Consider the following 27673-nt stretch of genomic DNA (forward strand, 5'->3'; position numbering starts at 1 on the left):
ACTCCGCTTCTCCTCTGACTGACAATATCAGAGGCTTTAAAAGTTTAACCGGCGCTCAGGGTAAACTATCCAAGGTTATTGTAGTTTTTTTCCTATTCAGCGTCAGTCTCCAATCTGTTGTTGTGATCAAATCAGTGCCGAGCTTTCATAAACGTTCAGATTGAATGTAATGCTGATTTGAAGTGTAGTCACAGTGTTTGAATACTGGTGTGTGTGTGTGTGTGTGTGTGTGTGTGTGTGTGTGTGTGTGTGTGTGTGTGTGTGTGTGTTGTTTGTACCAGTTGTGTCAACGTATTGACAGCATATGCTCATTCTGATTAGATTGCAGATTGTTCCATTGATTGTCGATCAAAGCTAATTAATTACTGCAGATCCTCTGTGCACTTTCAGTTCAGCCTCAGCGTGACAGAATGAATCATTCATCCTCTGTATGGTACAAATCCATGTGCAATAACCCGGTAACTTCAAATTGTTTACATATTTATTCAAGCTGCCTTGCACTCTGCATATTTGCACTTTTAGCTACACTTCATTGTCGTTGTTTCTTGTGTTTTTTATGTTCATATATAATATGATGTATGTTTCTGTGTAAAAAATAGTTAACATTTATCCTTTTTTATTCTTTGTTTATTTGTCTGTTTCTGTGCACCAGTGAGCATGTGTGTGAGTCAAATTCCATGTATGCTAATAAAGCTGATTCTGATTCTGATTCTGACAGTTGTCAAAGTGCTAAACTGCCTCTGTGTTCTTATGTAAAGTGCACATGTCAAGAAATGTGTTAACCTTGAAACTTTATTAATATCTAATCTGTTTGTCGTTTGGATCTTTAATCATCATCAAGGCAAACAAAATGTTTTTGGTGGATGTTTTGTGTCGTAACATGGATTGAGACTCTTCATATCTTTCTGTTGCAGGCTCAGAAACTGAAGTCAAACTCAACTGTTGATGGTGTCTTCTGCGTGGTAAGTTTGCCATCAATTACGTAATAAAATGTATTTTATGAATTCAAACTTGAATCATGAGACAATGTATACAATGAATAAGATATGTAGTTCTAGTCAAACAATGAGCATTCGACTTCCAACTAAACAGCTGGTCAATTAAAAGCAACTCCATCAGTTTGAGTAGGGCAGGATAAAAAACATGTTTCATTTAACTAAAGGTTAGATGAGTTTCAAGGAATGTGCCTCACCATCCTATCATCTGGGAAGCCATTGTTGACTGTTAGTGTCACTGTTCCCTCCAAACTCTCTTGTAAGAAATACTCAAACTAAAACTTTCCTCAACTTTTTAACTCTTTTCTACAGTTATGTTGCAGTCAAAAGGATATTTGTAAGGCAGCTAAATCTTTATTTTCAGATTTATAGAGCTATAACCTGATTACAAAACTTTGACATAAAAGAAAGATAAATGATCTGACAATTTGCCTGTCCTTAGCATGTTTCTACTCGCTGTAAGCTGATTGTTGTGGTGCATTTGAACATTTTGTATTGGTGGTATAGGGAAACTTTTTTAAAAGTGCTATCAAAGAACTCCCGGTGTGTCTTTATTTTTGGAAAAATAACACAGTCTTTCAGCTTGTGTTAGGAGATGAACTCTATAAAATTGTTTGGTTTTTTTTGGTGTAAAGGTGAATCGTTTTTTAAAGACCACAAGGCAATTGCTCGAGCTATCAAATAAATCACAAACTGTAATTCAACCTCGCTGTTGGAAGTCTCTGACCTCCCTCTGACTGTGATTGCCACGGCAATCCTTGCCGCCTCCTTTGTAAACTCCTGGTCTTTGTAGTTCCTTTGAGGCTTAAATGGAATTGTTGCTTATCTGGTGGCTTTTAAAGTTCACTGTAAATGTCATTGTACAATAATAAGGCACTGTTATGCACTGGACTGACATTTAATAGAGGCAGGGACAGGTCTGGGGGAGATGACCCAGCCGTTAGCTCGCAGCTTTATTAGCAAGCAAAAGGCCGCTGGTGAAGCTTTATATACACATGCTTTACGCATGATGGCACATGCAAATCCACACACACACACACACATACACACACATAGATTTTAGTTTTCCACTGTGGCATTTTAATTATGAAAACAACCTTTAGATTTTTTACTATGCCATACAAGATAAACATGCTTAAGAATTTTTATAGGTGATATAATTTAATTAAACAGTCTTGAAGTATGCAACATCCTTCATGCATGAAATAATCTGCAACCTAAAGTCCACAAAGGTGCTGATACGGGCAGAAAAAACAAATATCACAATGCCTTTCTCCAATGTGTGACGCATAAAAACAAATAAAAGACCTAAATACCTAAAACGTGACAATGGCACTTGATGCTTGAAATGCTTGGCAGCATTTTATGCCATTGTAGTTGTTTTATTGGTTGTCATTTATCAAGCTGTCTTGAAAGAGATCCCAGAGTCTGCTGTGGATAAGATCCAGAGGCACCTGCCATGAAACGTTGTCATGCCACCATCTGGACATTCGGACCAGCAACAATATTCACATTTTTCAACAATATGTGAAGTTAACTTTTACAGAGAAAGAGGAGTATTGGTATATACTAATGTATATATTAGCCAGATTAAGCATTTTCTTCAAAGCTCACTGTTTTTACACATAAACTATATATCAGAATATATATAGTTGTGCGTATTTGCAGTGCAAAACAGAGATAACTTCAAACAGATTTTTTGCTAATCCTGCCCTTCTTAGCTACCACTGACAGTTTTTTTCTGTCAGTTAGAAATCAATTGTGATTAATTTGCCCTCCAATGTTAGTCACCATTTTTAGAACAATGGGTTCCTGATTTCAGAAATGAGTATACAGCAGATGGCTGAAACTGGTGTTGTTGCCCGTTGAAAGGACTCTCTGCTAGCTAGCCACCTACCATTGCCTTCCTGATTTGGTCAAAAAAAAAAAAATCTGTCCCCAGCTAACGTTTTAATATGTCCAGCTGTCCATGCTAACTCTGTGCTGTAATGGTGCAGAAAGAAAAGGGGCTAACGCTCATTTCCCAGGTAAAAAGGTCTGCATCCTCACGTTCATTTAGAAGGCGTGAAAGTCATTATTGTATTTCCTGGAAGAGTCAGGTAGCTTTAGTTTATTAGGGTGGTTTCACAAGCTTAACTTTAGTGGATTTTAATCGAAATCCTGTGTAGTTCAACCCCTTGTGCGGTACGTTTTGGCAGTTGTGAACGCAGTAATCATACTTTGGTGCGGTCCAAAAAGGTTTCCAGGCCAATGGTCTTGCAGTTCCATTGCAGTGAGAATATAATCAATGGCAATAACCAATGACCATTGGTTCCTGCCATTGGCAATAACCAATGGCAGGAAGTGAACCAAGATGCAGAGTGCCTGCGTGGGCGTCTGTTTGGATGGACACAGGTTAATGGTTAACATGAGTGGGAGAGGGCTGACTTAAACTTATGCAGAATTCCAATGTTTTTCTTGACATCTGGGTCAAAGAGAACATAAAGAAAATGCCAAATTAAGTCTACAGAAATAGTGATGTTTAAAAAGTCATTTAAAGACAGACTGGTGGAGAGGGCATTTGAGCGAACAGTATTTGCTCCTTCATACACGACCCTCAGAAAAAGTGTTTTTTCTTATTAGGTCAGCTTTAATTGGTGCTCTGTGATTCCGAACCACCTCTCTGTCTCTCCCCCCAGGACCCTCAGATAGACGATCCAAGTACATCCAATGCCATCGCGAGAAACTCCGCTGTCTCCAGACGGTCCGCTGCTCTGGCCTCTCTGCTGCCCCCGCTGCTCTGGCTGTGCTACTGCAGCCTGCTGGCGCTCTCCTCGCCCGGCTTCTTGTAGCCTTCGCGGCTTCACAGCAACAAACTCCAACGGACTGACAAAAACACACATTTGTATAAAAGAAAAAGCAAAACAAGAAATTATAACCTTTCTTCTCAGTAATACCTGTTTAACTTTTATTTCCCTCCGGATTATCTCTCTCTTTTGGATTCCTACTTTGTTTTGTTTTTTTAATGAATTTTGTTGTTTTTACTGTTTTATTTTGCATTGCAGCTGTGTGCTAAAGTGGCGGTCTTTATGTGTTAACTCAGTTTGGCTGTGTGTTCCCTTTGGGTTAGTTAGAAAAAAAAGGGATTTAAAGCTTCCGTGTTGCTCTCTTGGGCAGAAATGAGAAAGTATTCTAGGACTACATTCCAATAAACCAGAGCTGGTGGCTCTTGGAAAGGTGAACACAATGTATATTAGCATTGACTTTTTCAGAGTCGTCACCCACGTCTGTTTGTGTGTTGAGGCTATTGGTGGGATCTTTTGCTCAAAAGTCACAGTTAGTTCAGTAATGGCTACATTTTATCACTTGGGCAGCTTTTTAGGTGTTATTCAGTCTCCTCTGTGGTTTGTGTATGTTTTGATAATGACGTGTTCTGGTATATTACATTTTTACGAAAGGTCCACGTGAATATTTACCTGACATAAAAAATAAAACCCAGGTTAAATACCTAGTTAGTTGAAACATCAGAGCAGTTAGAACATCTGCGCCCAAACTGTCTCCACTGTAGCTCATACTGAACACACATCGCCACTGGCAAAAGCACACAGGCAAAGACCCACAAACACACACTGCACATTTTCACACATTCAGACAAAAACACAGAAACAGAAACACACACTACGCCAGGCTTTCTACTCCCTTTTTTTTTTTTTTTTTTTCTCAACACCTAGAGTGATACTCCAATCCCACAGGACAGTAGGTTACACGCTGCTGTGGATGGCTGATTCCACTCCACTCATTAGTGATTGTACATACTTGTAATTTTTCCAAGTCCAAGCCATGTTCAGTGTTTCTCTATGGAAGGTGCCAGAGAAGCTGCTGCAGTTTCACCTGAATGATTTTTCTTTTTTCTTCTTCCTTTATTTTTGATGTTCTTTGCTGCACTGCGTCCACAAAAAAACGAGCTGAGGATAAAATAATGTTGTCGAGAATATATTCAATGGTAACTCACAGCTCCATCGCGCCAAAGCTAAATGCATCCTTTTATTTTCTGTCAGTTCCGTGTTACGACTTATTGCCTCAATTGTAAAACTGTCAACACATGTTTGGCGAGGGAGTGATCTCTTGATATTGACCTTTTGCTAAACCCCACTAGTCGTACTTACTGTCATAACAACCAAATCATGGAGCTAGATATGAGATGCTCAGAGGCAGACGGGCCCTTGAGAAGTTTGGGACGGCCAATCCGTTCCATGAATTTTATTTTTTCAGTTTTCTGATGTTGGTGACTGTACGGTCCTCATCTTTGGCGTGGGCTCGCCGGGCCCTCCCAGCCGCAGACAGCAGAGAGCGGAAGGATGCCTGTCAGTTTGGGGAAATCTAATACTTTCAATATCCTCATGTTTTTGTTGAAATCTGATTGGCTCAGTCATTTTCTTCGTGAACATAACTAGTTTCAAGCTAACCCAGGCTCGTCTGGAGGCCAGTCTTGTTTTGATTCAGGGCAGTGGTTATATGCTTGTATAACCTGAAGGAGGCAGCCTACCTAAAGTATCTTGAAGGTCCTCTCTATCTCGAGATGCCCTTTTATACCACAACAACTGTATAAGTGTTGAAATCACTGCCATAAAAATGACAGCTTTTTCAGCATGAAAAGAGTCGGCTTCTCAGAGTCTTTGCCGTTACGTCTCTGGAAATGTTACTTTGCTTTGGAAGTAACTCTATACTCATGTAGCTAGAATAATATTTAGCCAGGTGTGTTAACATTAGCAGCCAAGAACTCATACTGTTTAATCTGTTCTCATCATTTTTGCTCTTATTTTTCTTTATTCTGGAAAGGTGAATATATGCTCGTTGGGTACAGACTATGGCTCGTTTTAGTTGCCCCGTGGATACCACTTTAGCACGTTGATTGGACTACAAAGCTGCTGTGCCCAACAGTTGTTAAATTTCGACTGAGGAGTCATTGTTTTGGGGGAGGGGTTCAGCAAACGGTCAATTCTGTCGTGTTATGAAAGCGAAGTTTGGAGCAAACGCGTGACATGTGACTTAAGTACTGTATGTAAATCGTTCAAGCATTTTCATAAGTCTGCTCCTGAGGACTGCTGGGAAAATAAAAAAAGAAATAGCCACAGCATATGAATCACTTCTCGCAATTAATTTCTCCGATGTAGACGTCTACAGCTGCTTTTCAAATGAAGGCATATGGTTTTTGAATTCTCCTCACAGGATATACACTTCCTCTCAACACATGATCGAGACGTTTACATACATCACTGTGGCATGTTCAGGAACTTACTTTAGCCATTTGGAACACCGACAGGAGCATCTATGACACGCTGCTTGGGTTTATGTAGCTTCTCAAAAACATGATTAATGTATAGTAGATCTGAAATGTTATTTACCGAGCATAAACATGGTATATGCACTGTATGTACTTGGCTGAAACTATAAATTGGACAATTAAATGTCTGATGATATTCTATTCCAGAGCATTGTGAGCTATTTTGACATTCAGATATGACATAGAGTACATTGAATTAACCAGAATATTGTTTTTTTTTATAATTCTATGTATATTTCTTCCAGTATGTACATGATTATGGAATATTATTGCATCTGAGAAAGAGGATATCAATGTAACTCTCCTACTGTAGTTATATAACGACTGTATTTCCCAAGCATATTGTTTTGTACCATAGCCCCATTTATGATGTTGCTTAAATATAGTATTGAGTTTTTTGGCTAAGATTTGAACTTATTTTTCTATCTTTTACTAGTTTTTGCTGTTTTGAAAAGTTGAAGTTAACGAGGTGGACTGGGCACAGAAAGCTCATACTTAAACCGCTCAACTTTTTAAGACTGTTCAGTTCTGTTACCATAATTATTCTGACAATAATATGGTGACAATAACTACAAGTGGAGCAAGAAAGAAGATTGTTAATGCATGGTGACTGAGAAGGAAATAAATCAATGTTAAAGACAAATATATTCTATACCACACCATTGAAGGATTTTTTTTTATGGTGTGTTTGACCAGAGGTGGCAAAAACATTTTCAAGGATTGAATGTGTGAAGTTTAAAGGGAAAGTTCAAAATAACTGTTATCTGTTGCTACATGACAATATCTGGGACTGGTTCCATTTCTCAGAACTGTGTTTCATTTTATTTTTGGAATCCCAGTGTCATATCTTCATTGGCCCAGGGACACGAGATAAAGTAAAGTTTATAGAGATGGTTCATTCATGGTGTACTGTTCTTTAAGGAGTTCCTCTGAGCTCAGAAGGCCTCAGAACTTGGGCCATGTTCTCCGATAAGGGTCCACCATTTTAAGAAAAAAAAGTTCAAAGATGTTGAATATGTTTGCTGACCATCTCCATCCCATCTGTTGTTACGAAACACCAAAAACGGCTTTTTGGAGACGCAGACTCCCTCAGCCATCCGGCATCATTAACTTCTTAGCTTGTGAAAAATGTAAAATCTATTGTACAAAAGTTATGATTAAAAACTGTTAAATCATCCAGAAAGTTTGTACGTGGTGTCATTTCACAGAGGTCACAAAAATCAATTTTAAAGAAAGTTTGTGGTGATGCTGAGAAGCTGATAAAACCTCACGAAATTATGTTGTTGACCTCGGGTTACCAAGCCAAAGGAGCCGCGGGGAGCAAAGGGATGAGACCAGATAACGAAAGAGTCATCTGAAGCTGAAATCTTTCTTTTTCAGCTTTGCCAAACTGGCATGTGAGGAAAAGAGTCGCTTCAGGACGGCAGAGCACTCAGTGACACTTTATAAACTTGTACATAATACCCTGAATCCAGGAGGATGTGATCACCTGCAAACAACTTGGCTGATGAGTCAGTTTATGTTCAGTTACTTCTTTCGCTACATATAATTATCTGAAACTTCTGCTCTTCTTATAATTTTTCAAATAACTGAAAAATGACATGTTGGGCTTGTAAACCTAATTTATATCATTAGATTACACTTTTTTGAGGAGTAATTGCAGGCAAAAAGCCAATGTTGATTTGATAAAATCAATTGAAAACTGTCAAAAATAAGTAAATTCAATAACTCTTTACTTCAAAAATGTTGAGATGTTCCTTCATTAAGTATTTCTTAATATCATGTGTGGAAAGGCTGGAATCAATCATCATCCAATTTGCACTTTTAGAACAAACAATAGTCTTTTTACTTACAGCTGCAGGGAATGGAACAACAATTTGTTAATCAAAACATGAGTAAATAATAATAATAATTTAAAAATTGCCCAGCAGTTTGTGAAAAGTTCAGCAAATGAAGCCCACTTTTTTGCAAGCGTGCGAGAGCACTATTGTTATCACTGTAATATTCACCCACATTAATATTTTTGTTTTTAATTATACAAGCCTTATTAACATATTCAAGTATACAGTTTTGAAGGGAATCGTTTACTGTTTGAAACTTATAGACTCAAAGCCAAAAAGACCCCCTTTCCCCCATTATTGGGATTTTTAATGCTTAATAGTACAACATATGCATAAAAGTGGAAACAGATCCAAAGTCCTTTTTGCAGGAAATACTTTATAGAAATACTATATATATAATTCTCAGTTCAGTTTTTCCCCTAAATAGGAAATAAATTTGCATACAAATGACTTCAAACTCAATGAATAGCCTTGTATATAATGTATAAATATATGTACTGTTGGTTAATGTAGTAGAGCTCGGGAGTGACCCTGATGTGACACCTCACCACGGATGAACCTAATCAAACGCACATGTAATGATGCGCAGGTGCAGTGATACCTGTTCACACTTTCTGGCATTTGCGAGAGTCCCTGTTTCAAATGTCGAGCTCTCGTTCTCACCTTCAAAAATATTAATAAGTGTTCGAGAATCTCAGCGGGACAAAAAACGACGATGACGTCACCGTGCTGCAGAGTTCCGTTCAGACAGGTGAGATATAACACACACTCGCTCTAAACACAGACACCTGTCCAGTGTGTATGAACCGCTTTACTGTGTGTGTTTGTATTGATGACAGGTGTTGTATTCTGCTGTTAGCTGTATTAGAGCTTTGTGGCTTCATTTGTATGTGTAATTGCAGGAGTTCTGTCCTGCTGTTGTGGTTAATTCTAGTGAGCCTTTATGTAGGAAGGCTGTTATATATTTGTCAGAGTCTATTGTAATCATAGTATGGCCCAACCACACCATCAAGCTTCACACCTGGGGCCAGCGTTTGTGGAAGTTACATTTAAATAAATGCACTTACGTTTCCAAAGTCAATGATTCATTGCATTAAATACATGTGATCTCAATATTGACATATTATTTTGAGTTTTAAATGATTATTGACAATAAAAATTGTTTAGTAATCATGGTCCTGGTACTATACTTGTAATTAATAGTACTTGTTTTTTGACATAATCAAGCGGGGGGTTGGGGGGCCCTACAGGATCATGATATCTGGCCCTATGAGGACCTGATCTGCAGGCAGGCTTAGCTGTTGTGGATGTTGATCTACTGTTGGTTTTCACAGTTTTCTATGGAAAGAGCAGAGTGCAGCTGCACAAAACCATATCAGACATTTCACAAGACTTTACAAAAACCACAGTTAACAAATCCTACTACTTGTTTGACCCCTTGTTTTTGCTTTAATTAGAAGAGATGTCTCGCAGTTTGGCTTTTCATCAAGAAACATCTTAATACCTCAAGCATAACCGCCAAAGCAATACCCTAATGCTCTTCTCTGCTCCAAAATGTGTTCAAAACGGCAATGAATAACCGCAGAGCTACACAGTTATTAATTAAAACCACTTTTCTTATAACTGAATGAAAAACGAGTTGAAAGGAAAAGTGACGGCGTAAAGAGGCTACAGGGCCCAATCTCTCATTTATGGCTCTACGTTTCATATTAGAAGATGTTGCTCGTTATGGACATAGTGGACATCTACTGACGCATTTCTGTTATGATGAATAAAACAATAATGTAAAACAGAAAAAGGGGTGATAGGTAAACGGTCCGACGCCTACACACCATCGTCATTAAATGCCCGAAAATTCGTCTGACATTTGAATGCAGTTTTCTAGTCGTCATAATTTGTGCATTATCTTCCAACTCAGCCATCAGACTAATTCCACGTCCTCAAGCGCTTATACAGTGCTCCATAATAACAGTCATGGCAGAATAACCGCATTTACCAAGTATTTAGTTTGAGAAGAAGTGGCCATAAATGCAACTTGATCACTTGTTGGAAGAGGCTGCACGCAACAAGATCTGAGTCACTGTTCATTATAAGAACATACTTGATTCAGAAGATTAACGTTGAGTGGAGTCCTTCTTCGTCATAGTACTGCACTTTTAGAGGGAAATATTTGAGATCATTTGTCCTCTGCTTTACCCAATGTGTAGTCTTATGTTTAGTTTGGGTAATTATTTAAATATTCCATTTCATACACAAGAGGAAACTACATTTTTTTTTACATCAAATTAAAAATAAAGGCAAGTTACACCAATAAAAAGTCATTGGGTTGGGTATTTTTTAACAGGGACCCTATTTGGCATGTTTGCCCATTTTGGCATCGCTGTAGCCAACCAGCACCAAATGATCTGCGAGGGAAACTGAACTGAACTTATGTTAAATTCTGAACTTAAACTGAACTTTACTTATGTCAACTTATGTTAAATTCAGTTAAATTCAGTTTAAATGTGTGTACAAAGTGGGCAGCTGTCGACACATTTATATTGAAAATGTTATTTCATTCCTTAACTGACAGTGTGTGTGAACACATCATTACTGAGGACACAATTAAAATGTTATATGTTGATGAGGTGTGAGGTGAGCTTGGAGAATGAAAAGTGTTAATGATATATCAATGGATTAAAAGGATGTTAGATCTAACATTGAATCATTTACCATCCACTTATACCGTTCTTTGTCCAGATGAAATGTCCACAAATGAACATTTCGATTTTTTCCCCGTGGTTTTCCTATCATGCAGTAGCAGAGTCAAACAGCACATTCTCTGAGGGCTCTTCCTTCACCCTGTTGCAACATAAAGCTAATAGTGTCACACAAATACATTACACAACCCTGAAATTAAACCCTGATGGCTCGGGAAGCAGAACGGTGAAGACAAGCCATCAATATTAGATCCGGTAAATGTGGGGAATTGGATTTTTGATAGTGGGAGGCATTCCACATGCAGAGATCGACTTTATTAGGAGCCATTAAAGTTCAATTTTCTTACTATAGAATGGAGTCAGTGGATATAAGCACACACTGTGAGCTGCCCTGGAAGCTGTGGAGCACAGTCAGGTGTTGCCTGCCTATTGTGAAGCAATAAAGGAGTGACTTGAGAAGAAGAAAGAAATGGCAGTTGATCGTACCTCAAAATAATCATTCTTGAAACTCCCAAGAATGAACTTTGTCTCTCCGTTAATCTGCACTGCAACAATCTCCTCCTTACCCCGTCATTCAGTTTGGATGATTGATTTCTTAAAGATTATTTAAACCTCTTTCCGATGCAAATCCTTTTGTTTTTCTTTCCTTATCATTGATGTTATTTCTGTGCATTCTAGTAAAGCCTAGATTTCCTTTATTCATTCTTGGTGACAGATACAAACAAGGATGTTATTTCCACTGGGGATTTTATAAACTTTAGATTTTACACCCGTTTGTACCCCATTTTTACAACATTCTGGATTCAAGTTGAATTCTATTGGAAACATATTTACTGAAGAGGCTAAATCTTGTTGTAAAAAGGAAGAATGTCTGTAAGACTCACTTGACAAGAACGGATTTGTGGACAGATAACTTGAGATATTAATTGAAGATATGGTCCATTCTTTGTTTATAATAAAATTGAGGCCACATAGATTGTGCTGATATTGCCCATGTGGCCCTGTTAAGCGGATTTGCAGTTGTAATATAATAAGCACCTTGACTTCAAGGTTCTTCAGGACAGGTGATACAAAATAAAATAAAGCGGAACCAAAGTCATTATCTGCTCACGCTCATAACAAAACGCCTGATATTACATTTATATATATATTTTTAATAGTTTATCAATACCAAAGATCTATTCATTTAATAGACAGTTTATTAGAAGAGGTCATAAAACTTCACATAAACATGTTGGGTCTCTTGACACCAGCATGAATTAACAACTATTAATGCCTCCCAAGGGAATCTCTGTGCAACGTGGTAAAGTCCTGCATGGCCGATTTATGTCACTGTGACAAATAGGTTGTGAAGACGAATCCATGTGTTTGTCGTAATCATCTTTGCTCGTCATAGTTTATTACATCTCAAATGCTGAACTTCATTTGTCTTTAAGCAATCTGCTGTAAAACAGACAATAATGGTGTTAGTCTTTTGGTCAGGGGATTCAAAAAATGATTCATATAATGTTTCCTAAAGAAAAATGACATTAAAAATAGTGGAGTAACATAAATACCATAACATAACTTAAAATGCTATATTCTTTCATTTTTGTAAAAATGGATTTCACGCTGCTCCGTCATATTACGTGACAGATCATGTGACACTAAGATTGCACACAGATGGGCTTTGTTCTAATATTTATGTTACTTCTGGGGGTAATTGGTAGCAACAGATCTTATTTATAGAAAGGTTTTATTTTTATTAATTAATATTTGTTTTTATTCATATTCACCAATTTTTTTACTATTTTGTGAATGGACATTACATCAAATCTAAATTAATATCCACTTTTACTTTCAGGTCGTAATGCGGCAAAATAGGAAAAACACCAAAGGGGGTGTGAATACTTTTGCAAGGCACTGTGCATTGGTAAAGATGAAAACAAAGACACATGGTGCCTTGAATATTAATATTGCACTCAGTGTCAGCATTAGTGTAAGACTTTAATTAAATGTTTGCAAACAAGCGTTTTAGACAGTGAAATAATTGTCATATTCTCATACAAAAAAAACTTGGCTTTTAAAACCTTCGATCAGCGATACAATGAAGTATGAATAAATATAATAGGACGAAACGCAGATTACTGTGTGACACAAAATGTTTCCTCGTGATTGGAAACATCTCTGTGACAGGAAAGTGGTCACCTCGAACCCGTCAGCTGACCTCCCTGCATGCGTCCATGGTGACTCTGCGGTTACTGCTCAGATAATCAAGCTGATGCAGCGTGTCAACAGCTTCACTCCTCCTCTGTCATCCTTCACATCTTTGCACTTTGTGTGCTGTATGAAAAAAAAAAGGGCCTTCTTTGTTAAGCCAGAAGGCCATTCATGACAGAATGCTGGGATTGAATAGAGGGCAGTGCTGACATGGGCGACATTCTTCACAGCATCATAGAGGCTTGCTGACTGGTTAGTGGTTTGGTTGTGTGTGTGTGTGTGTGTGTGTGTGTGTGTGTGTGTGTGTGTGTGTGTGTGTGTGTGTGTGGAGTGTGTGTGTGTGTGTGTGTGTGTGTGTGTGTCGGGAGGTGGAGGACAGAAGTGTGCTTTGTAATCCTGTACCAGCCTCCAGGCTGACTCTGCCACCCGTCCTCAGACTGCGGCCCAAATTACCCGCCGCAATTTGTGCTAAATGTCATCAGGATTGACGCCTAGATGGGGAATCAATCACAAGGATGTGGCTTAGCTGACCCTGAGTCCTCAAGAAGACGAGGGCGAGAGAAGAGGGAAGACAAAGGGGGTGAGAGAGTGGGGAATGAGTCGGTCAGATATGGATAAATACTGTGAGCAGACAGTATGCTGACAGAGACAGACAGGGCAGAGGGGATGAGTAGTTAATGTTGTATAGTAAGTTGAAAACCCTAAAAAAAACATCATGTTGTAGTATGTTGAAAGAAGGCATTGTATAGTATGTCTATAAGAGTAAAAAAATTACCTTTTTTTTCCGGCCTACTGTTCTACGACTTCATTTACACTTTTTTTTACAGACGTACTATATAATGACTTTTCTATGATTGTACTTGAAACTATACTTTGATGTTTTCCCACGTACTGAACTATGACTTTCTTATGACTTTTTTGAATGATTTTTTCTGACAAACTAAAGTCAGACTATTTTATGACATACTATATTTTGACATTTTAGGATTTTAGTATTAGTATAGTATGTTGAAAAAAGTCTTAGTATAGTATGTCAAAAGAAAATCATAAAAAAGTAATAGTATAATATGTTCAAAAAAGTTTTTAAAAAGTCATAGTATAGTGTGCGGAAAAAAATCACAAAGGTCATAAGATAAAGATATGGAAAAATGTCAGGAAGGTCTGCTGTAATATGATGTAGTGGATAAGATACCTGTTTGTCAACCAGGTGTCCCAGGTTTGACTCCCAGTATGGCAAGTGGATTAAATGCATTTTTATAGGATTACAAAATCAAGACATTTGGATATGGTTTACTTTCAAAAAGCTGTAATATAAACTGACCAAAGTCATAGTACAGTAGTTTGACAAAAGTCAAAGTGTATTATGTTGAATAAGTCATAGTATTGTATTGCATTGTGGAAAAAAAGTTAAAAAAAAAGTCATAGTATATTATGTTGAAAAAAGTCATAGTATAGTATGTAAAAAAATCATAAACAAGTCCTAGTATTGTATGTCAAAAATGTCATAGAAAAATCACAAGTTAAAGATTTGGAAAAGTGTCTGAAAGGTGTGTAGTATGGTTTAGTGGATAAGATACCTGTTTTTTTAACTTTGACACAATATACAAAGTATAGTGATCTCAAAAATGATAGTTCAATATGAGTTTGTTATCTTTGCATATTATTATAATTCATTGGAGACGGATCTGGTGTGTTTTGCACATATAAGAACATGTTGGACCCAAGTCAGACATATATCAGTCTCCATTTCTACTAGTTTAATGACAGTAAAACAGATGTTAAGGGTTTACCAAAGCATCCCCATTTAACTGAAACTCAACAGTGGCAGAATGTCATGAATTTGACAAGGCACCCTTTCTTCTTCTTCTTTTTCCCTCTTTGTGTAATTGCAATTGTTAAGTGTGTTCAGGCATTGAGCTTCTTATATTGACTTTACTCTTAAACCATAACCGCCCCGTTCGTTCTCCAAAAACATCTTGGATCAGGATAAAAGGGAAAGTGCACCACTTCCTGCTGCCTCTGATGTGCAGGTATTGAGCCGAGCGGATATGCCAGCAGTCCACTTAATGCTAAATACTGCAGTCTTTTATCTCGAGAAAAAAATACAGTCAGCTCAGAGTGTAAAAGGGCGCACTTGTCTCCTCCTGGTCACTAATGGTGGTGACTGTAGCAGCGTTGGCATCACTTAATGGTCTGAAGGCCTTTCAAGTTCCAAATTAGACTTCAAAGAAAAGAGTCAAATAGCCTTCAATGATATTTATGCCTTTGTTGATACAAAAATAGAAAATGTATAAGGGACATAGTGAATGGTAAACACAACCAAATTAAAGGGAATAGACATCAAATATTCCTGGTTTCTTTAAAAAAAAATTCCATACTGGATGAAAAAGAAATGATACTATCCTTGGTTTCAAGAGTATTCTAAGGTAAACGAAGCCATGTGAAAAAAGATTAGTGACACGAAAGATTATACCCAGCTTTTATGAACAACTACATCACTGACTGGGAAGGATTTGACATTAAGCTAGACAGTAGAGACACGAGATCATCTGCCGTTCTTCCCTGGAAACAATGCATGTTGGTGTTTTCGTTTTCTGATTGTCCTGGATTTGCATAAAATTGTCTTATTCTTGAAGATGTTGAGATCACTTCTGGAATATATCCCCCACTGCTTCATGACTAAGAATACAGCTGCTTTGTGCTGTAAACACAGCAAATATTGTCATTTACAGACATAAAATGACTGAATTAATTTTAAATCCATAAACTGTGTTCTTATGTGGCAGCATGAATGTAAACAAAGTCCTATTGAATTGCCTATACACATTCTAAATATATGTAAGCTCAATAGCAGAGCCTTGGGAACACATTTTTAATGTTGGTTACATCTTTGTTTGACAGGATCAAAAATAACAAATGCATAAATAATGAAAACACATAATACTGACAGTGTATACACTGGTATTAAGTGGGTGGTAATTGAAATGAAATAGAAAATGTTATCACACACTGGATTATGACATGTTGGTTGTGCAAACTTGACATGACTTGAGGGTGATGCTAGAGAGTGGTTTCAAAATTCTAAGGTCTCCTCCTCTGAGGAGCACGAACCTGCAAATAGACAAATGTCAACTTCATTCAGCTGCATGGCTTTCCTGCTATGCCACTAATGCCGATGTTCAAATGTTCACAGAGGTCTATTTTTCGCTGGAGTAGGATTTCCGATGTATAAGATGTGCTTGTGAATGTTTTTTTTTTGTTCCAGTAGCTGTTGAGACATTTTTGTTTTGGTCCACACAGAACTTCCACCCAAATGACAAACCAGGTTTGGCATTCTTAGGTTCAGTAAGACAATAAAAGTGCAAAAAAGCAAGGCATATATAAGTTAACTGATGTAATGGAGTATCATGGATCAAATGTTGACAGTACTATGTAGTCGTAACAGAACTGTGAATTGAGATGTTGTCTAGTTATTATGTAAGCTGTAAATGAAGTTATTTTGTGCCAAGTACTTTTTCATTCTGTTTGCTCGTTCAGATTGCTGAGCCAGGATCTCTGTAACTCTATCAGCAGTGTTAGATGGCAGAGTCTTTAGTGTTGGCTGAGCTTGTTATTTGATCCTATTGACATCCTGAGAACACCGATCAATACAACACCAGAGCTAAGAACACACAGAGTATATCAGATCCAATTACCATACAAAACGGCATCAAAATGTTTTAATTGTAAAGGTACAGATTTATGCTCATATGGACAAAACAGTGTGGTGAGCTGCCCTTTGTTAATAGAAGTCTCAACAACAAACCGGTGCAAATTTACATGAAGACAAAGAGCCTGAAACAAAACAATCAGGCTTCATCTATAGACAGGTCAATGCATAAAGACATACAAATCTGTTCAAAAGTTTGGAATCAGCTGTTATATTGAAGTGTTTCTCCTTTTAAATCAATGATGGCAAACCAGTAAAATTCAGTCACCAATTTTTTTATGTACATTTTAAATAGTTAGAGCCCCTAAAAAACAAAAAGATGAAATGCACACACTTTGATGCTAAGCTTCCAGTTTATTTTACCAAAAACTGGTGATTTCATCTATTCTTATTCAAATGTTGCTCAGAGGGATCTTTGTCTCTTTCTGCCCTTTCAGTTTTCTGTCTAGTTAAATCATTGTACAGCATTTTGTTTTCCATTTACAAAACAAACCCTTCATAAAAAGTAACATCTATTTGTAAAGAGAACTTTTTACAAGATACGTCCTCCCAGTCATCTGGTTGTACCCAATCAAACTTTTGTGGTAAGCAATTCCAAACTTTTGGATGTGTGTATGTATGTGCAGTTGATAAAAAGTGACTTTACAATATTTGTTGAAGGTTTTAGCTGAATTAGTGAAGGGAAAAAAAAAAACATTTGACATCACACAAAATTGCTATGATATGCATAATATATTAAATATTTGGAAATGAAAAGACACTGAGGATACAAGCAAAAAAAAGTAAATACTGCCGGACTTGCTTTTTAATATCTATTGTTTAATCTTCCTGTTTTAAAAAAAATAAAATAACAAAACCTTAGTGCATTTGTGAAATTATTTACCTATAATTTGCATAATTTATAAATATCACATAAGGAGATATGTTACATAAAAGTTTGTATCACAAGTAGACAGGCATGAAATATACTGGAGGTCATGAGTAAAAGATGTATAGTGTATCTTCACAGTAATAACTGAATTGATAGGCATATGAATACCATCAGTAGTATGTGTTTGATGATACCGACCTTGAGGTTACATTGCAGCCCAGAATAAACATTTGGATGATCAGTTGCATAATAATATCCCACAGAGGGTCCTAATGTACTGGTAAAGCCTTTCACTTATAGTGCATATACAGACATGTGTAAGGCCCAAATCTACAGATAATGGACCCTTTTTCCATTATAGAGGACCTGAGCAGATATCAAAACTTTAAACGTTGGTGCAGGGAAAAACAAAATTGACATGTATTTCATAAAGGACAAATCTCAATAGTTACATCCAATGATCTTCGTTCGATAACATCTCAACAGTAGTCGTCTTTAAAATTCCCAGAGGATACTTTCACCTCAAGCAAATCCTTGTCACAGAACACCACCCACTACAGTGTTTTGCCTCGATCAAGTTAGGTCCATGTTGTTCTTTCCAGCTTTGCTCATGAGTCTGAGTGGGTTTGTAAGTCTGGGAAGACTTAATTTCAGCTCAGTTAATTTCAGCTCAATATCTTTCACAGGGGCTCGAAGCCATTTAGTTTGGTTTAATGGTGTGAAACAAGTTTTTTTTCTTTGTCAATATGGCAGTCTGCATGTCTGACAAGTATAGCCCTAGAAATAAAGAGCCACATATGGCATTGGAACTGGGAAAGCCTGCCAGCACTCATAGTAATTGTCTGACCAAAGCTGTGGTGGAGAAACGCATTTTCGCTGTCAATCTGCAGGTTTCCAGTTCTTGTTTTCCTGGCTCATCATGATCAACGTATACACACAAGAGACGAGAAGAGCATGTTGACGTCGAAATGTTCCATCTAAACCAGGCAAGAAAGGGACGAGGGCCGCTTTTCCCAGTTTGGATGCCTGTTGATGAGACAGTTGCTATATTTGCTCTTCTTCCAAGCCACTAACCCAATTTTTGACGGCTTTGCCTTTCTTTACAATGCGTCCCTTAATCTAAAGTCCATGAGATTATCCCCTGGGGTCATGATGGTACCTAGTTGATGGAATCCAGTTCATACACAGGTCCCTTGGTGGTGCACAGTGTGTTTGCGGTGCTTCAAACCCAGGCCTCTTTCTTTGAAGTCCATTACTCGCTGTTGTGATGTGTCTACCAGAGCGCTGGCTATAGCAATGCCTAGAAACCAAATGAGAAAAGAGAGAGTTAATAAAGAATGATGTAACATGCTGCTCTAATTTTACATCATTTTCTTATATATATGGCTGATGACCATCTACGTTATAGTGCCAATTAATTTCCAATCTGTAGATATTCTGAAGTTCAACTGTCCACTGCAGAGGTCAATGTGGAGTTCCACAAAGTTCTATTGTGGGTCCCCTCTTGTTTTATATGTTTTCTATTACATTATTAAATGAGGGATCTGCTTCAATGGTAGAACTTCATCACCATGCATATATGTATAACACTTAATAGGTATATAAATCATTTAAGATTTGGAAATATAAAAGACACCTGAACCTTAAAGCTTACCACAGTTTAGCAAATTTGGTGAAATGAGCCACATTCTGTTTGGTTTTAAATTGTAACATTAATTGTAGATACGTAAAAAAAATGATAATAATATATATATATATATGACAATGACACAATTTAGACAATGAGACACAAAATGTGTTTTGAATTATTGATCTATTTGGGGTCACAGAAAAGAATAGACCAGAAGAAAGCAAAGAGAAAAAGCCTCAGCTGATGAGTGACCGGTGGAGACACATGTCATCCTACCAGCAGGAATCTCATAACAACATCAAGAAAATATTTTATCCACGTCTCTTCAGCTAGCGTTGTTTGGCTTCAGCAGAAAACAAGGGGCTTGGCTGAGGTCGCTGAAGTGTAACTCCCACCGTCCTGCCTCGTTCTCTTTCTCTTTTCCCTTCTCCCTCTCACCATCCAGCGGGATGCCATACCTCTCAAAACAACTTTTGCGTCTGATTCTTGACTCCCTCTCCATAGCAGGGCTTACAGAGAGCAGGCCAGATACACCAAGGCATCAGATGCCTCGCAGCATTGTGTTACCTTGGCAGTAGCTGCTGTTGTTAATGTGGATTTAGAGTCATGGCAGCTCTTGCGAGTGCAGCTTGTCCTGTCTTCCCCTCCCGACAACGGTGGGCTTGACAATGCATGGTCATTATGAAAAGAGCAATCTGCTGGTATGCAGGAGCCAAATGAACAAAACAGGCAAACAGTGGAGGGAATCTGCTGTGCTCTTGATATGATTTGGATGCAGGATGTTTTCAGCATTTCACACTCAAGTGATTCTTGGGATTTTTTTTAAGTGGGCGAAAGGGCAAAGCCGATTATACTGTTGCTCCGTGTGTGTGCCTGTATGTAAACTTGACTCCGCAGGTTTATGTGTGTGTGCTTGAACCTGTGCACTTACATATTTTGCAGTTCTGATACAGAAAACAATACTGGTCAATGTGGCAGACAACAGTTATGTGCTCGTTGATCGGTTAGCAACAGCTGGGCTTTTGGAATTGGCTCATAATGTTTTTTTCACTGTGGCACTTTGGTTTGTTTTGTCTACTACAGAAGATGCTTAAATCTTGTTTTTTGTTACTATGGTAATTTGAGGTTTAATCCAATTCCCATGTTTGCAGATCTTCTGTATACTTCAGGAGTAAAACACCTCCATTTCCTTGTACATCCCTGTGTTGCATAATGACAAAAAAAATGTCATTGAATCCTTTAGATATACATAACACCAGTACTCATATCACAACCAGATCCAGTGAAAGAGAGAACACTGATGGGAAAGTTAAAGTAGACGATTACTAATTTGGAACGAGACATCTGAATATTTTTCCATCAAAGTAGCTTTTACCTTTGACAAATTGCCATCATGATTGTGTTGATGTTTCCGGGTGAACACACACATCTCCATTTGAAAAATTTAATTGGTCAAAAGTAATCAAATTATACTGCAGGTGAGTGCTGCTGTGGCGGCCGTCCACCTTAATGTGATTGTTTTGTCAGGTGAGTTGACGCATCATTAACACCCCATCACACATGGATCCTCCTGCCTCCGCCTTATAGACTAATGGGGTCATTAGCAAGGGACAAAATTCCCCAGGAACACATATCGGCACATGTCTGATGTCTGATGTCCAAAACTGGGACAGCAGCTGGAGAACATCTGTGTCGGGAGGAGCCCTCTTGCTAACCTGGTGACAAACCTCGGAGCCAGGCCCTCCTCTCCTACTAAACATCAAAGCCTGGCTTCTGAGTTTGTGCTTGCCCTCAATCAAGGCACCAGGGATGGCAGCCTGCTTAGGATCCCATATAACAGTAAACATCATTGTCTGTTCCTTGAAGCGAAGGTAAATCAAAGTCAGTCAAACAGAAAACACATTGATATTCAAATATTTATGCATCTGTGAGGCACTGATTTCAGGTTTTTAAACTAACTACGACTGCTTTGATGTACGCATGTTAGATTCAGGTTTGATCCTGAGTAACTAGGATGCCTTTCATTAATAGTACATGCCGGTGTTTGGCAGAGCCTTTTCCTGATGCTTTTTTTGAATAATGCAGGACGAAAAATATCTCTAAATTACCTGAAATTCATATTTAAATGTCTCTAAAAGATATGTAGCACAACGCAAAGGTGGAAGGAAAAGCCTCAACCGGAAAAGTTGAGGCAGATGCTTTGTAGTTCTAAAAAGAGGTTGTGAATTACTTGGCAACATCATTTAAATAAAGCAGGACGCATCTGCGATACAACAGTCCTCATTAGGGTGCTGACCTTGTATTCTCTTCCCTGCATATTTTTATGCATCTGATCCAATTTGTCAGTAAGACCACGTGTTGTTTTACTTGATACTTAGACATGTTTTAAACTGTTCATTCAATCATTTTAACAGAAGCTTTTACTTTGTTAAAGTGCAGATCTAATTTGCGGAAAAAAGCTCTACAAAAAAAGGGCAATTTGCAGAACAACAGGTAAGGTTAGGACAGTGACTTAATATGACCAAACCTTCATGTCCATAAAAATAAATAAATGAGTTCCAGACTAAAAGTCAACAAGCAGACGGATGAAGGAGTGGGGGTCGACAGAGTGCATCCCAGTGGGGTGGATGGTTTCAAAGACAGAGAGGATCAAAGTATCGGAGATCCATTCCGGGTCAATGGCGCTGAGTTTCCGAGCGCTGCCCCCCGATTCCTGTCATGCAGCTATCCAGTCAGACACCCAGTGGGAGACAGTGGGACACAGGGAGGAGGGTGATGCAAAGAGAGGAAGAAAAGCCACTGTTGCTACAGCGATGCTTTCGGGCCAGTAGTTACAGAGTCTGAGAGAGAGGAAAGAGAAATACCTAACTCATACGAACTTAACTAAGAAAAAAATGATGTCCGACAACTCCAAAACCATCTTAATAATGAGGAGCTGGTTAATAACTATCCATTAATGCCCATATATAGCCCATACAGTGATCAATGCTACCTGCTGCTACAATTTAAGGGTTCTCTCTTTTGTTTCTATTTCTACTTGTAGAAACAAGATGCAGGGGTTGTTCAAGCAATCTGTTTTCACAACTGTACACAAAAAACTATCTAAGATAAATATGACCGCCTGCACTTATTTACTGAGCAATTTTTAAAGCAGGAGAAGATATGTATGCTGTCTTCGTTCGCCGAGCAATTACAGAGCAAAGTAAAGCCAGCAGATTACCTAATTAATCCAAGTGTTGACTCAGACTGTATTTTTCATATTGGTGTCCTTTATGGTTTTAATTGAAATGACCAAAATCAATTTTCCGTCCAGGGAAAAATGAATTAGACTTGTACCTCCCTTTTAGGAAGAGGGCCAAAGTGAGAGTGATACAGCAAAAGGCTGAAGATGCTTTGTCAGGACTGAGAGAGAGAAAGGAGGGAGGGGTAGAGAGAGAATAAGAAAGCAACAAAGACAGAAAGAAACAAAAGCTGAACATGGAGAACCAAACGCAGACAACTGACCTCAATGCGTCAAATACCGCGGCTTTGTCAGGGCTTCTCAGCTGAGGAACGCCGTGTCTGTATATGCTTGTTGCATGCGTAGTGTCTATTCAAAATAAACTTAATTCTTCACAGGAAGTAAGGTTTAGGTTACAACACCAATTAGTTAGCTTTAGGAAAAGAGCTTGGTTCGGGTTAACTTCACGTGACTACCTAGACAGCAGTCTCCTGGTAGAAAGCCCTCTGGTTGTTTGAAACACCGATAAGGTGCACATGGAGGAGATAAAACAAACACACAACCATGATCTTAGGTCAGGAGCATCAATGCCACGATGTATTAGTTACTGTTGCTACGTTAGATATGCAATCTTGTCATATACAGTACCAGTCAAAAGTGTGGACACACCTTCTCATTCAACTACTTTGAAGAATCTAAAATATAAAACATATTCTGGTTTGTTGAGCATTTGTTTGTTTACCACATAATTCCATATGTGTTCCTTCATAGTTTGGATGTCTTCAATATTAATCTACAATGTAGAAAAAAATAAAAATAAAGAAAAACCATTGAATGAGAAGGTGTGTCCAAACTTTTGACTGGTACTGTACTTTTCAGCCGTGTTGCAGTCAAGACCACTGAAACCAAAACCAAGTCATGACCAAGACCAGTTTGTATCACGACCATGTCAAGACCAATGCAGGGCGAGAAGGAGTCAAGACCAAGATGTGGGGGGACAGAGTCAAGGCCAAGACCAGACCAGTGCGATAACCCACATTGCATGACATTTGCATTAAATGTGGAACATGCATGTGTATGTATAAATGTACAATGAGATTATTACCATGATAAAATAATCAAAACGAAATGCAGAGGTGAATTGTAGGTGTGGGAGGTTCCCTTTGTTCTCTATGAGCAATCACAGTAATAATGTTAAAATATATATCTGACAATTCACAGGTAATTTAGTGATATCCCCGCTGTTGTGGTCTTTACTGGTCTTGAAATACAATCCAGAGTCCTCTATGTGATTCGATATATATTTTGCGGAAATTTCACAAGTTCACCTGTAAATTGTGCAACAATTGAATGGAATTTTTACCACACAAATAAATTGAAAGACATGGACGGATTGTAAAGGAATAGAACAGAGACGAGTAGTGAGGATGCAAAGGAAAGGGAGAGAAGAGGGGGGATTATATGTTCTTCCTACTTCTGAGGATTTATCAAAGCATATTGCTGCAGCAATATGAAAAGCTGGTTTTATGGGTGAGGGGGCGTCGACATGAACTCTTACTACTTACTGCACTTAATTAGCAACTCCTTCACTCTCTCACCTACTTCTCCCTCTGTATCTCCTCAACTTTTTATTTTTTTTACCTGTTTTCACTTTCAGTATTTTTTAAGAACTTACATCTCTTTTATCAAACCTCTCAGCCTTTTAATACCTCCTCTCTCACACGCTGCTCTTTCTATTTTTACTCACAAAGACTTCTTACAGTACCTGTATTTTCTTCCTCTTTCTTACCCCTTGCACTTGCTTTCAGATATTCCACGCACTATCTCTGGTGCTGAATAGGAAGATTAGCGCAGGAAAAAGGCGGCTGTGAATACTGCTGCGCCTCCGTCTCTATTGACCCACTATCTAAGCTTGTGAGAGAGAGAGAGAGAGAGAGAGAGAGAGAGAGAGAGAGAGAGAGAGAGAGAGAGAGAGAGAGAGAAAGAGAACAGCTGAGAAGGAAATGTAACCCACTGTCTTTTTCTTTCTGTTATTCCTCAACAACTCCGCCGCACCAAATTGAGAATATGTGCAGCCTGGTAAACCCATTAACCGTTGATTGAGTCTCATTATATTTGAAACAGTCAAATATGAAACAACTGCGGCTGTGGGAGGCACAACATGAAGTGGGAGATTTGACAGAAGAAAAACGACGGGAAACAGGCTGTGGAGATGGAAGACTGGTGACTGCAGCCAAAAATAAGATCTCATTCCCCCCTTTTCTTCCCTCATCCATCCCTCCCTCTGTTTCACCAGTCTTGACTGTCAGTCCTGGTCTCCTGCTTTGTCCATCATGTCAGGCCACTGTGACTTTGAATCCGTCAAACAGTCGCTCAGTGGTCAAGCTGTTCACCCCTGTGCGAGTTGTTCTCGCAAGGCAGGCACCATGTGCGACTCGTCCACTGCAATTTGGCATCTGTCAGCCTCTCTAACTGCAGTGGGTCGCCTCTATTCCCTGGCTTTAAAAACACAGCAATATGTGTGGTATATGAGTGTGTTTCCGTCTCGCTAGATCAGAGTGAAGAAAAAAAAGAAAGATCATACATGAGCTTATAGACCTCCTCTACTTCTGCTGCTTGTAATCTCATCACACAGAGTAGCCTGTGGAGAGATACAGAGAGAGGAATGCAGAGTGTGAAACCCAAAGCTTAGCTGTAAAAAAAAAATGCTTAAAACCGCCTGAAAAACATGCTTAACATCTATGCTATTTCCAAACAAAGATTGCAGTAACACTGTGCGTATCGGAGGAAAGGTACTTTCTTGCAGGATAATGTAATTGATGATGAGTTACAGGTGCACCGCTGTCATCCTCCAGCTTCTTCTGGGTTATCCAAAGTCTCTCCTAGGCCAAATGGGATATGCAATTCCTCCAGCATGTTCTGGTTCTCTCTTGGGATCTCCTCTCATTTGGATGTATCTGGAAAACATCTAAAAGGGAGGCATCCAAGAGAGAGCCTGCTCAAAAGTCCAAACCACCTAATCATCCTTATCCTTTCAACATTGGAAAGCAGCGGCTCTACTCTGACCTCCTTCACGATGTCTTGACTCTCAGTCAGTAAGGGTGAACCCATCCACTGTGATAGTCATCTTGGGGACATTGTTTCGGTCACTACCAAAAGCTCATGGCCATAGGTGAGTGCTAGAGATTTACTGGTAAATTGAGAGCTTCCATACTCATTGTGACACACGACTCCCCAAATTACTGCTGTCAATGTTGCGCTCCATCTAACATTCACTCTTCACTTTATGTTTATAACAAGGCCAACGAACTCACTGCAAGTCAGTGACACTATTGTAGCCTCTTGTTTCCTTACAGACCAAAACCTACACTTCTGTTTGACTTCAGGTCAAACACACGGCTATGTCGTGTGGCATCACGTCATTTGCCGCCATTACTTTAGGACGCGCCAGATGCATAGCGAAGGTATGGAGGCCCAAAGGTTTGAGTCCAGTGAGCGAATTTGATTGAATCACTGTTTTGCTTTGGAGCGTGGGTCTTGAGAGGAAAGACAGTAGCTTCAAATGACGCAATGCAGCTTGTCAACCAATGCTGACACACATCATACCCCTTCTACCAACATATGGGCTTACATAGAAAACAATAGGCCTTTGGGATTTGATGCCAGTTGTCATCAAAGCGATAAAGGTATCTACAAGTTCTGAAAATCTCCATATTACTGTTTTTGACACCAGAAATTAATCTGAGTGTGGCCGCTTTGAAGGTTTTCACATCTGTAGAGGAGAAGCACAAATCTGTCACCAAAACAGACCCTTTGATGCCACAACACCACACTCTTGGTGTGAGTCCTGAAGCGCAAGTACTCGAATTATACAGAGAGAGAAAAAGAACAAACAAGACCGAGTGAGGAATATGGTTTAAGAAACTGAAAACTGAGAAACTATAACTTGCACGATTGGTGGTCTTTTTTCTCCTCTTCTGAAAACCAACATGTGTGTCTTCTCATTTCCCCCCTCTTACATATGAAGGGTCAGTTATTGGTAACATCTCAAGGGAACAGAGAAAAGAAGAACAAGAAGAAAACCGCAAGAAGAAAGAGAAGACAGTGCGAGGGAGCGTGAGCTAAAATAGGCTCTCTCATCGAGGATTCCTCTTGAAGTGTCTTACATTGAGGGTGGGCGGAGCTAGCCTGCAGTAACTTCACGTTCATACATGCTAACATCAATGGAGGACTGCTGTCTGACCCTATGGAGATTGTTCTCTGGGGAGCAGGGGCGAGAGGATAGAGGGAGGAGAGGAGCCAGACGGAGAACTGATGATGGGTGGGCGATTTCTAGTTTTTTTTTAAACTAAGTCCAAGACTCTTATCGTCTCCTTGGTGTATCATGTGTGGTTAGGTGTCAGCATCTGTTATCATGACTCTCTGATCACGACACAAACACACAAGAAGACACAACCATCGACTCAAGGCTTCAAACGCCAGTAACAACGACAGCTATGTCATTGATCTGACGACAAAAACAACAGAAGAGTCAGGATGTCCCCCAGAGCACAGCCTCTTATTGGCACTAATTTCCTGAAAATGAGTCTGCTGCTTCTGCTGCTGTGATGAGCTAATGTCCAAACATCAGGCAGTATAAGGTGGTGAATAGAAGAAAAAAAAAACAGTGATTTCACTCTGGACACTCTTTAGGCAATTTAAATGTCCTTATTCTGGATTTATCATCTGCCAATGGCCAATCCAGTTATTGAGCAAAAATATGGCTCTAAGAGTCCAGTCCAGTTTGACATTTTGGCTGAACCGGTTGGGTTCAGCCAGTTCGTGTTGCAAAGACTGAGATATGGGCCAAATTCGGGTTATGTGTTTCAGGCCAAGACGAATCAGTTATTCTCAGTTGCTATGTCAGTTGTATATTAGTGTTATTCACATTCAAACATATCCATTCCTGAAAATCAACAAATGAAGACCTATAAGGACATTTTACAACACTTGAAATAATTTAAATGAACTTTGCATCATTCACATCTCCACTTTCTGTGACCTTTTTACAATCGCAGGCTTCCTACAGTCAGCATTCACCTCAAAAATCCAAACAAACTTGAATTTAGACCCTTGTCATTGTGATCCTGTGATAAAGCTTAACATTAACACTTCTAGCAGGTTACTGCTTTTCCAGTTGCTCCTAA

The 27673-nt window shown here is 38.8% G+C and overlaps 2 protein-coding genes across 2 annotated transcripts in view; one reads left to right on the plus strand and one right to left on the minus strand.

Annotated features, from left to right (window-relative positions):
* Nucleotides 1–3826, plus strand: part of gfra1a (gdnf family receptor alpha 1a) — an 88001-nt gene extending 84175 nt beyond the window's left edge. Inside the window, exons 10-11 of the mRNA XM_054600524.1 lie at nt 915–962; nt 3674–3826. Coding sequence (XP_054456499.1) covers nt 915–962; nt 3674–3826 — 201 coding nt within the window. The remainder of the gene's footprint in view (nt 1–914; nt 963–3673) is intronic.
* A 14530-nt stretch (nt 3827–18356) lies between these two features.
* The window catches only part of atrnl1a (attractin-like 1a), a 237273-nt gene continuing 227956 nt past the window's right edge, over nt 18357–27673 (minus strand). Inside the window, exon 30 of the mRNA XM_054600058.1 lies at nt 18357–18937. Within this exon, the coding sequence (XP_054456033.1) occupies nt 18816–18937 (122 nt within the window). The 3' untranslated portion in view covers nt 18357–18815. The remainder of the gene's footprint in view (nt 18938–27673) is intronic.

The sequence above is a fragment of the Anoplopoma fimbria genome, chromosome 6, assembly GCF_027596085.1.
Source record: "Anoplopoma fimbria isolate UVic2021 breed Golden Eagle Sablefish chromosome 6, Afim_UVic_2022, whole genome shotgun sequence".
NCBI lineage: Eukaryota > Metazoa > Chordata > Actinopteri > Perciformes > Anoplopomatidae > Anoplopoma > Anoplopoma fimbria.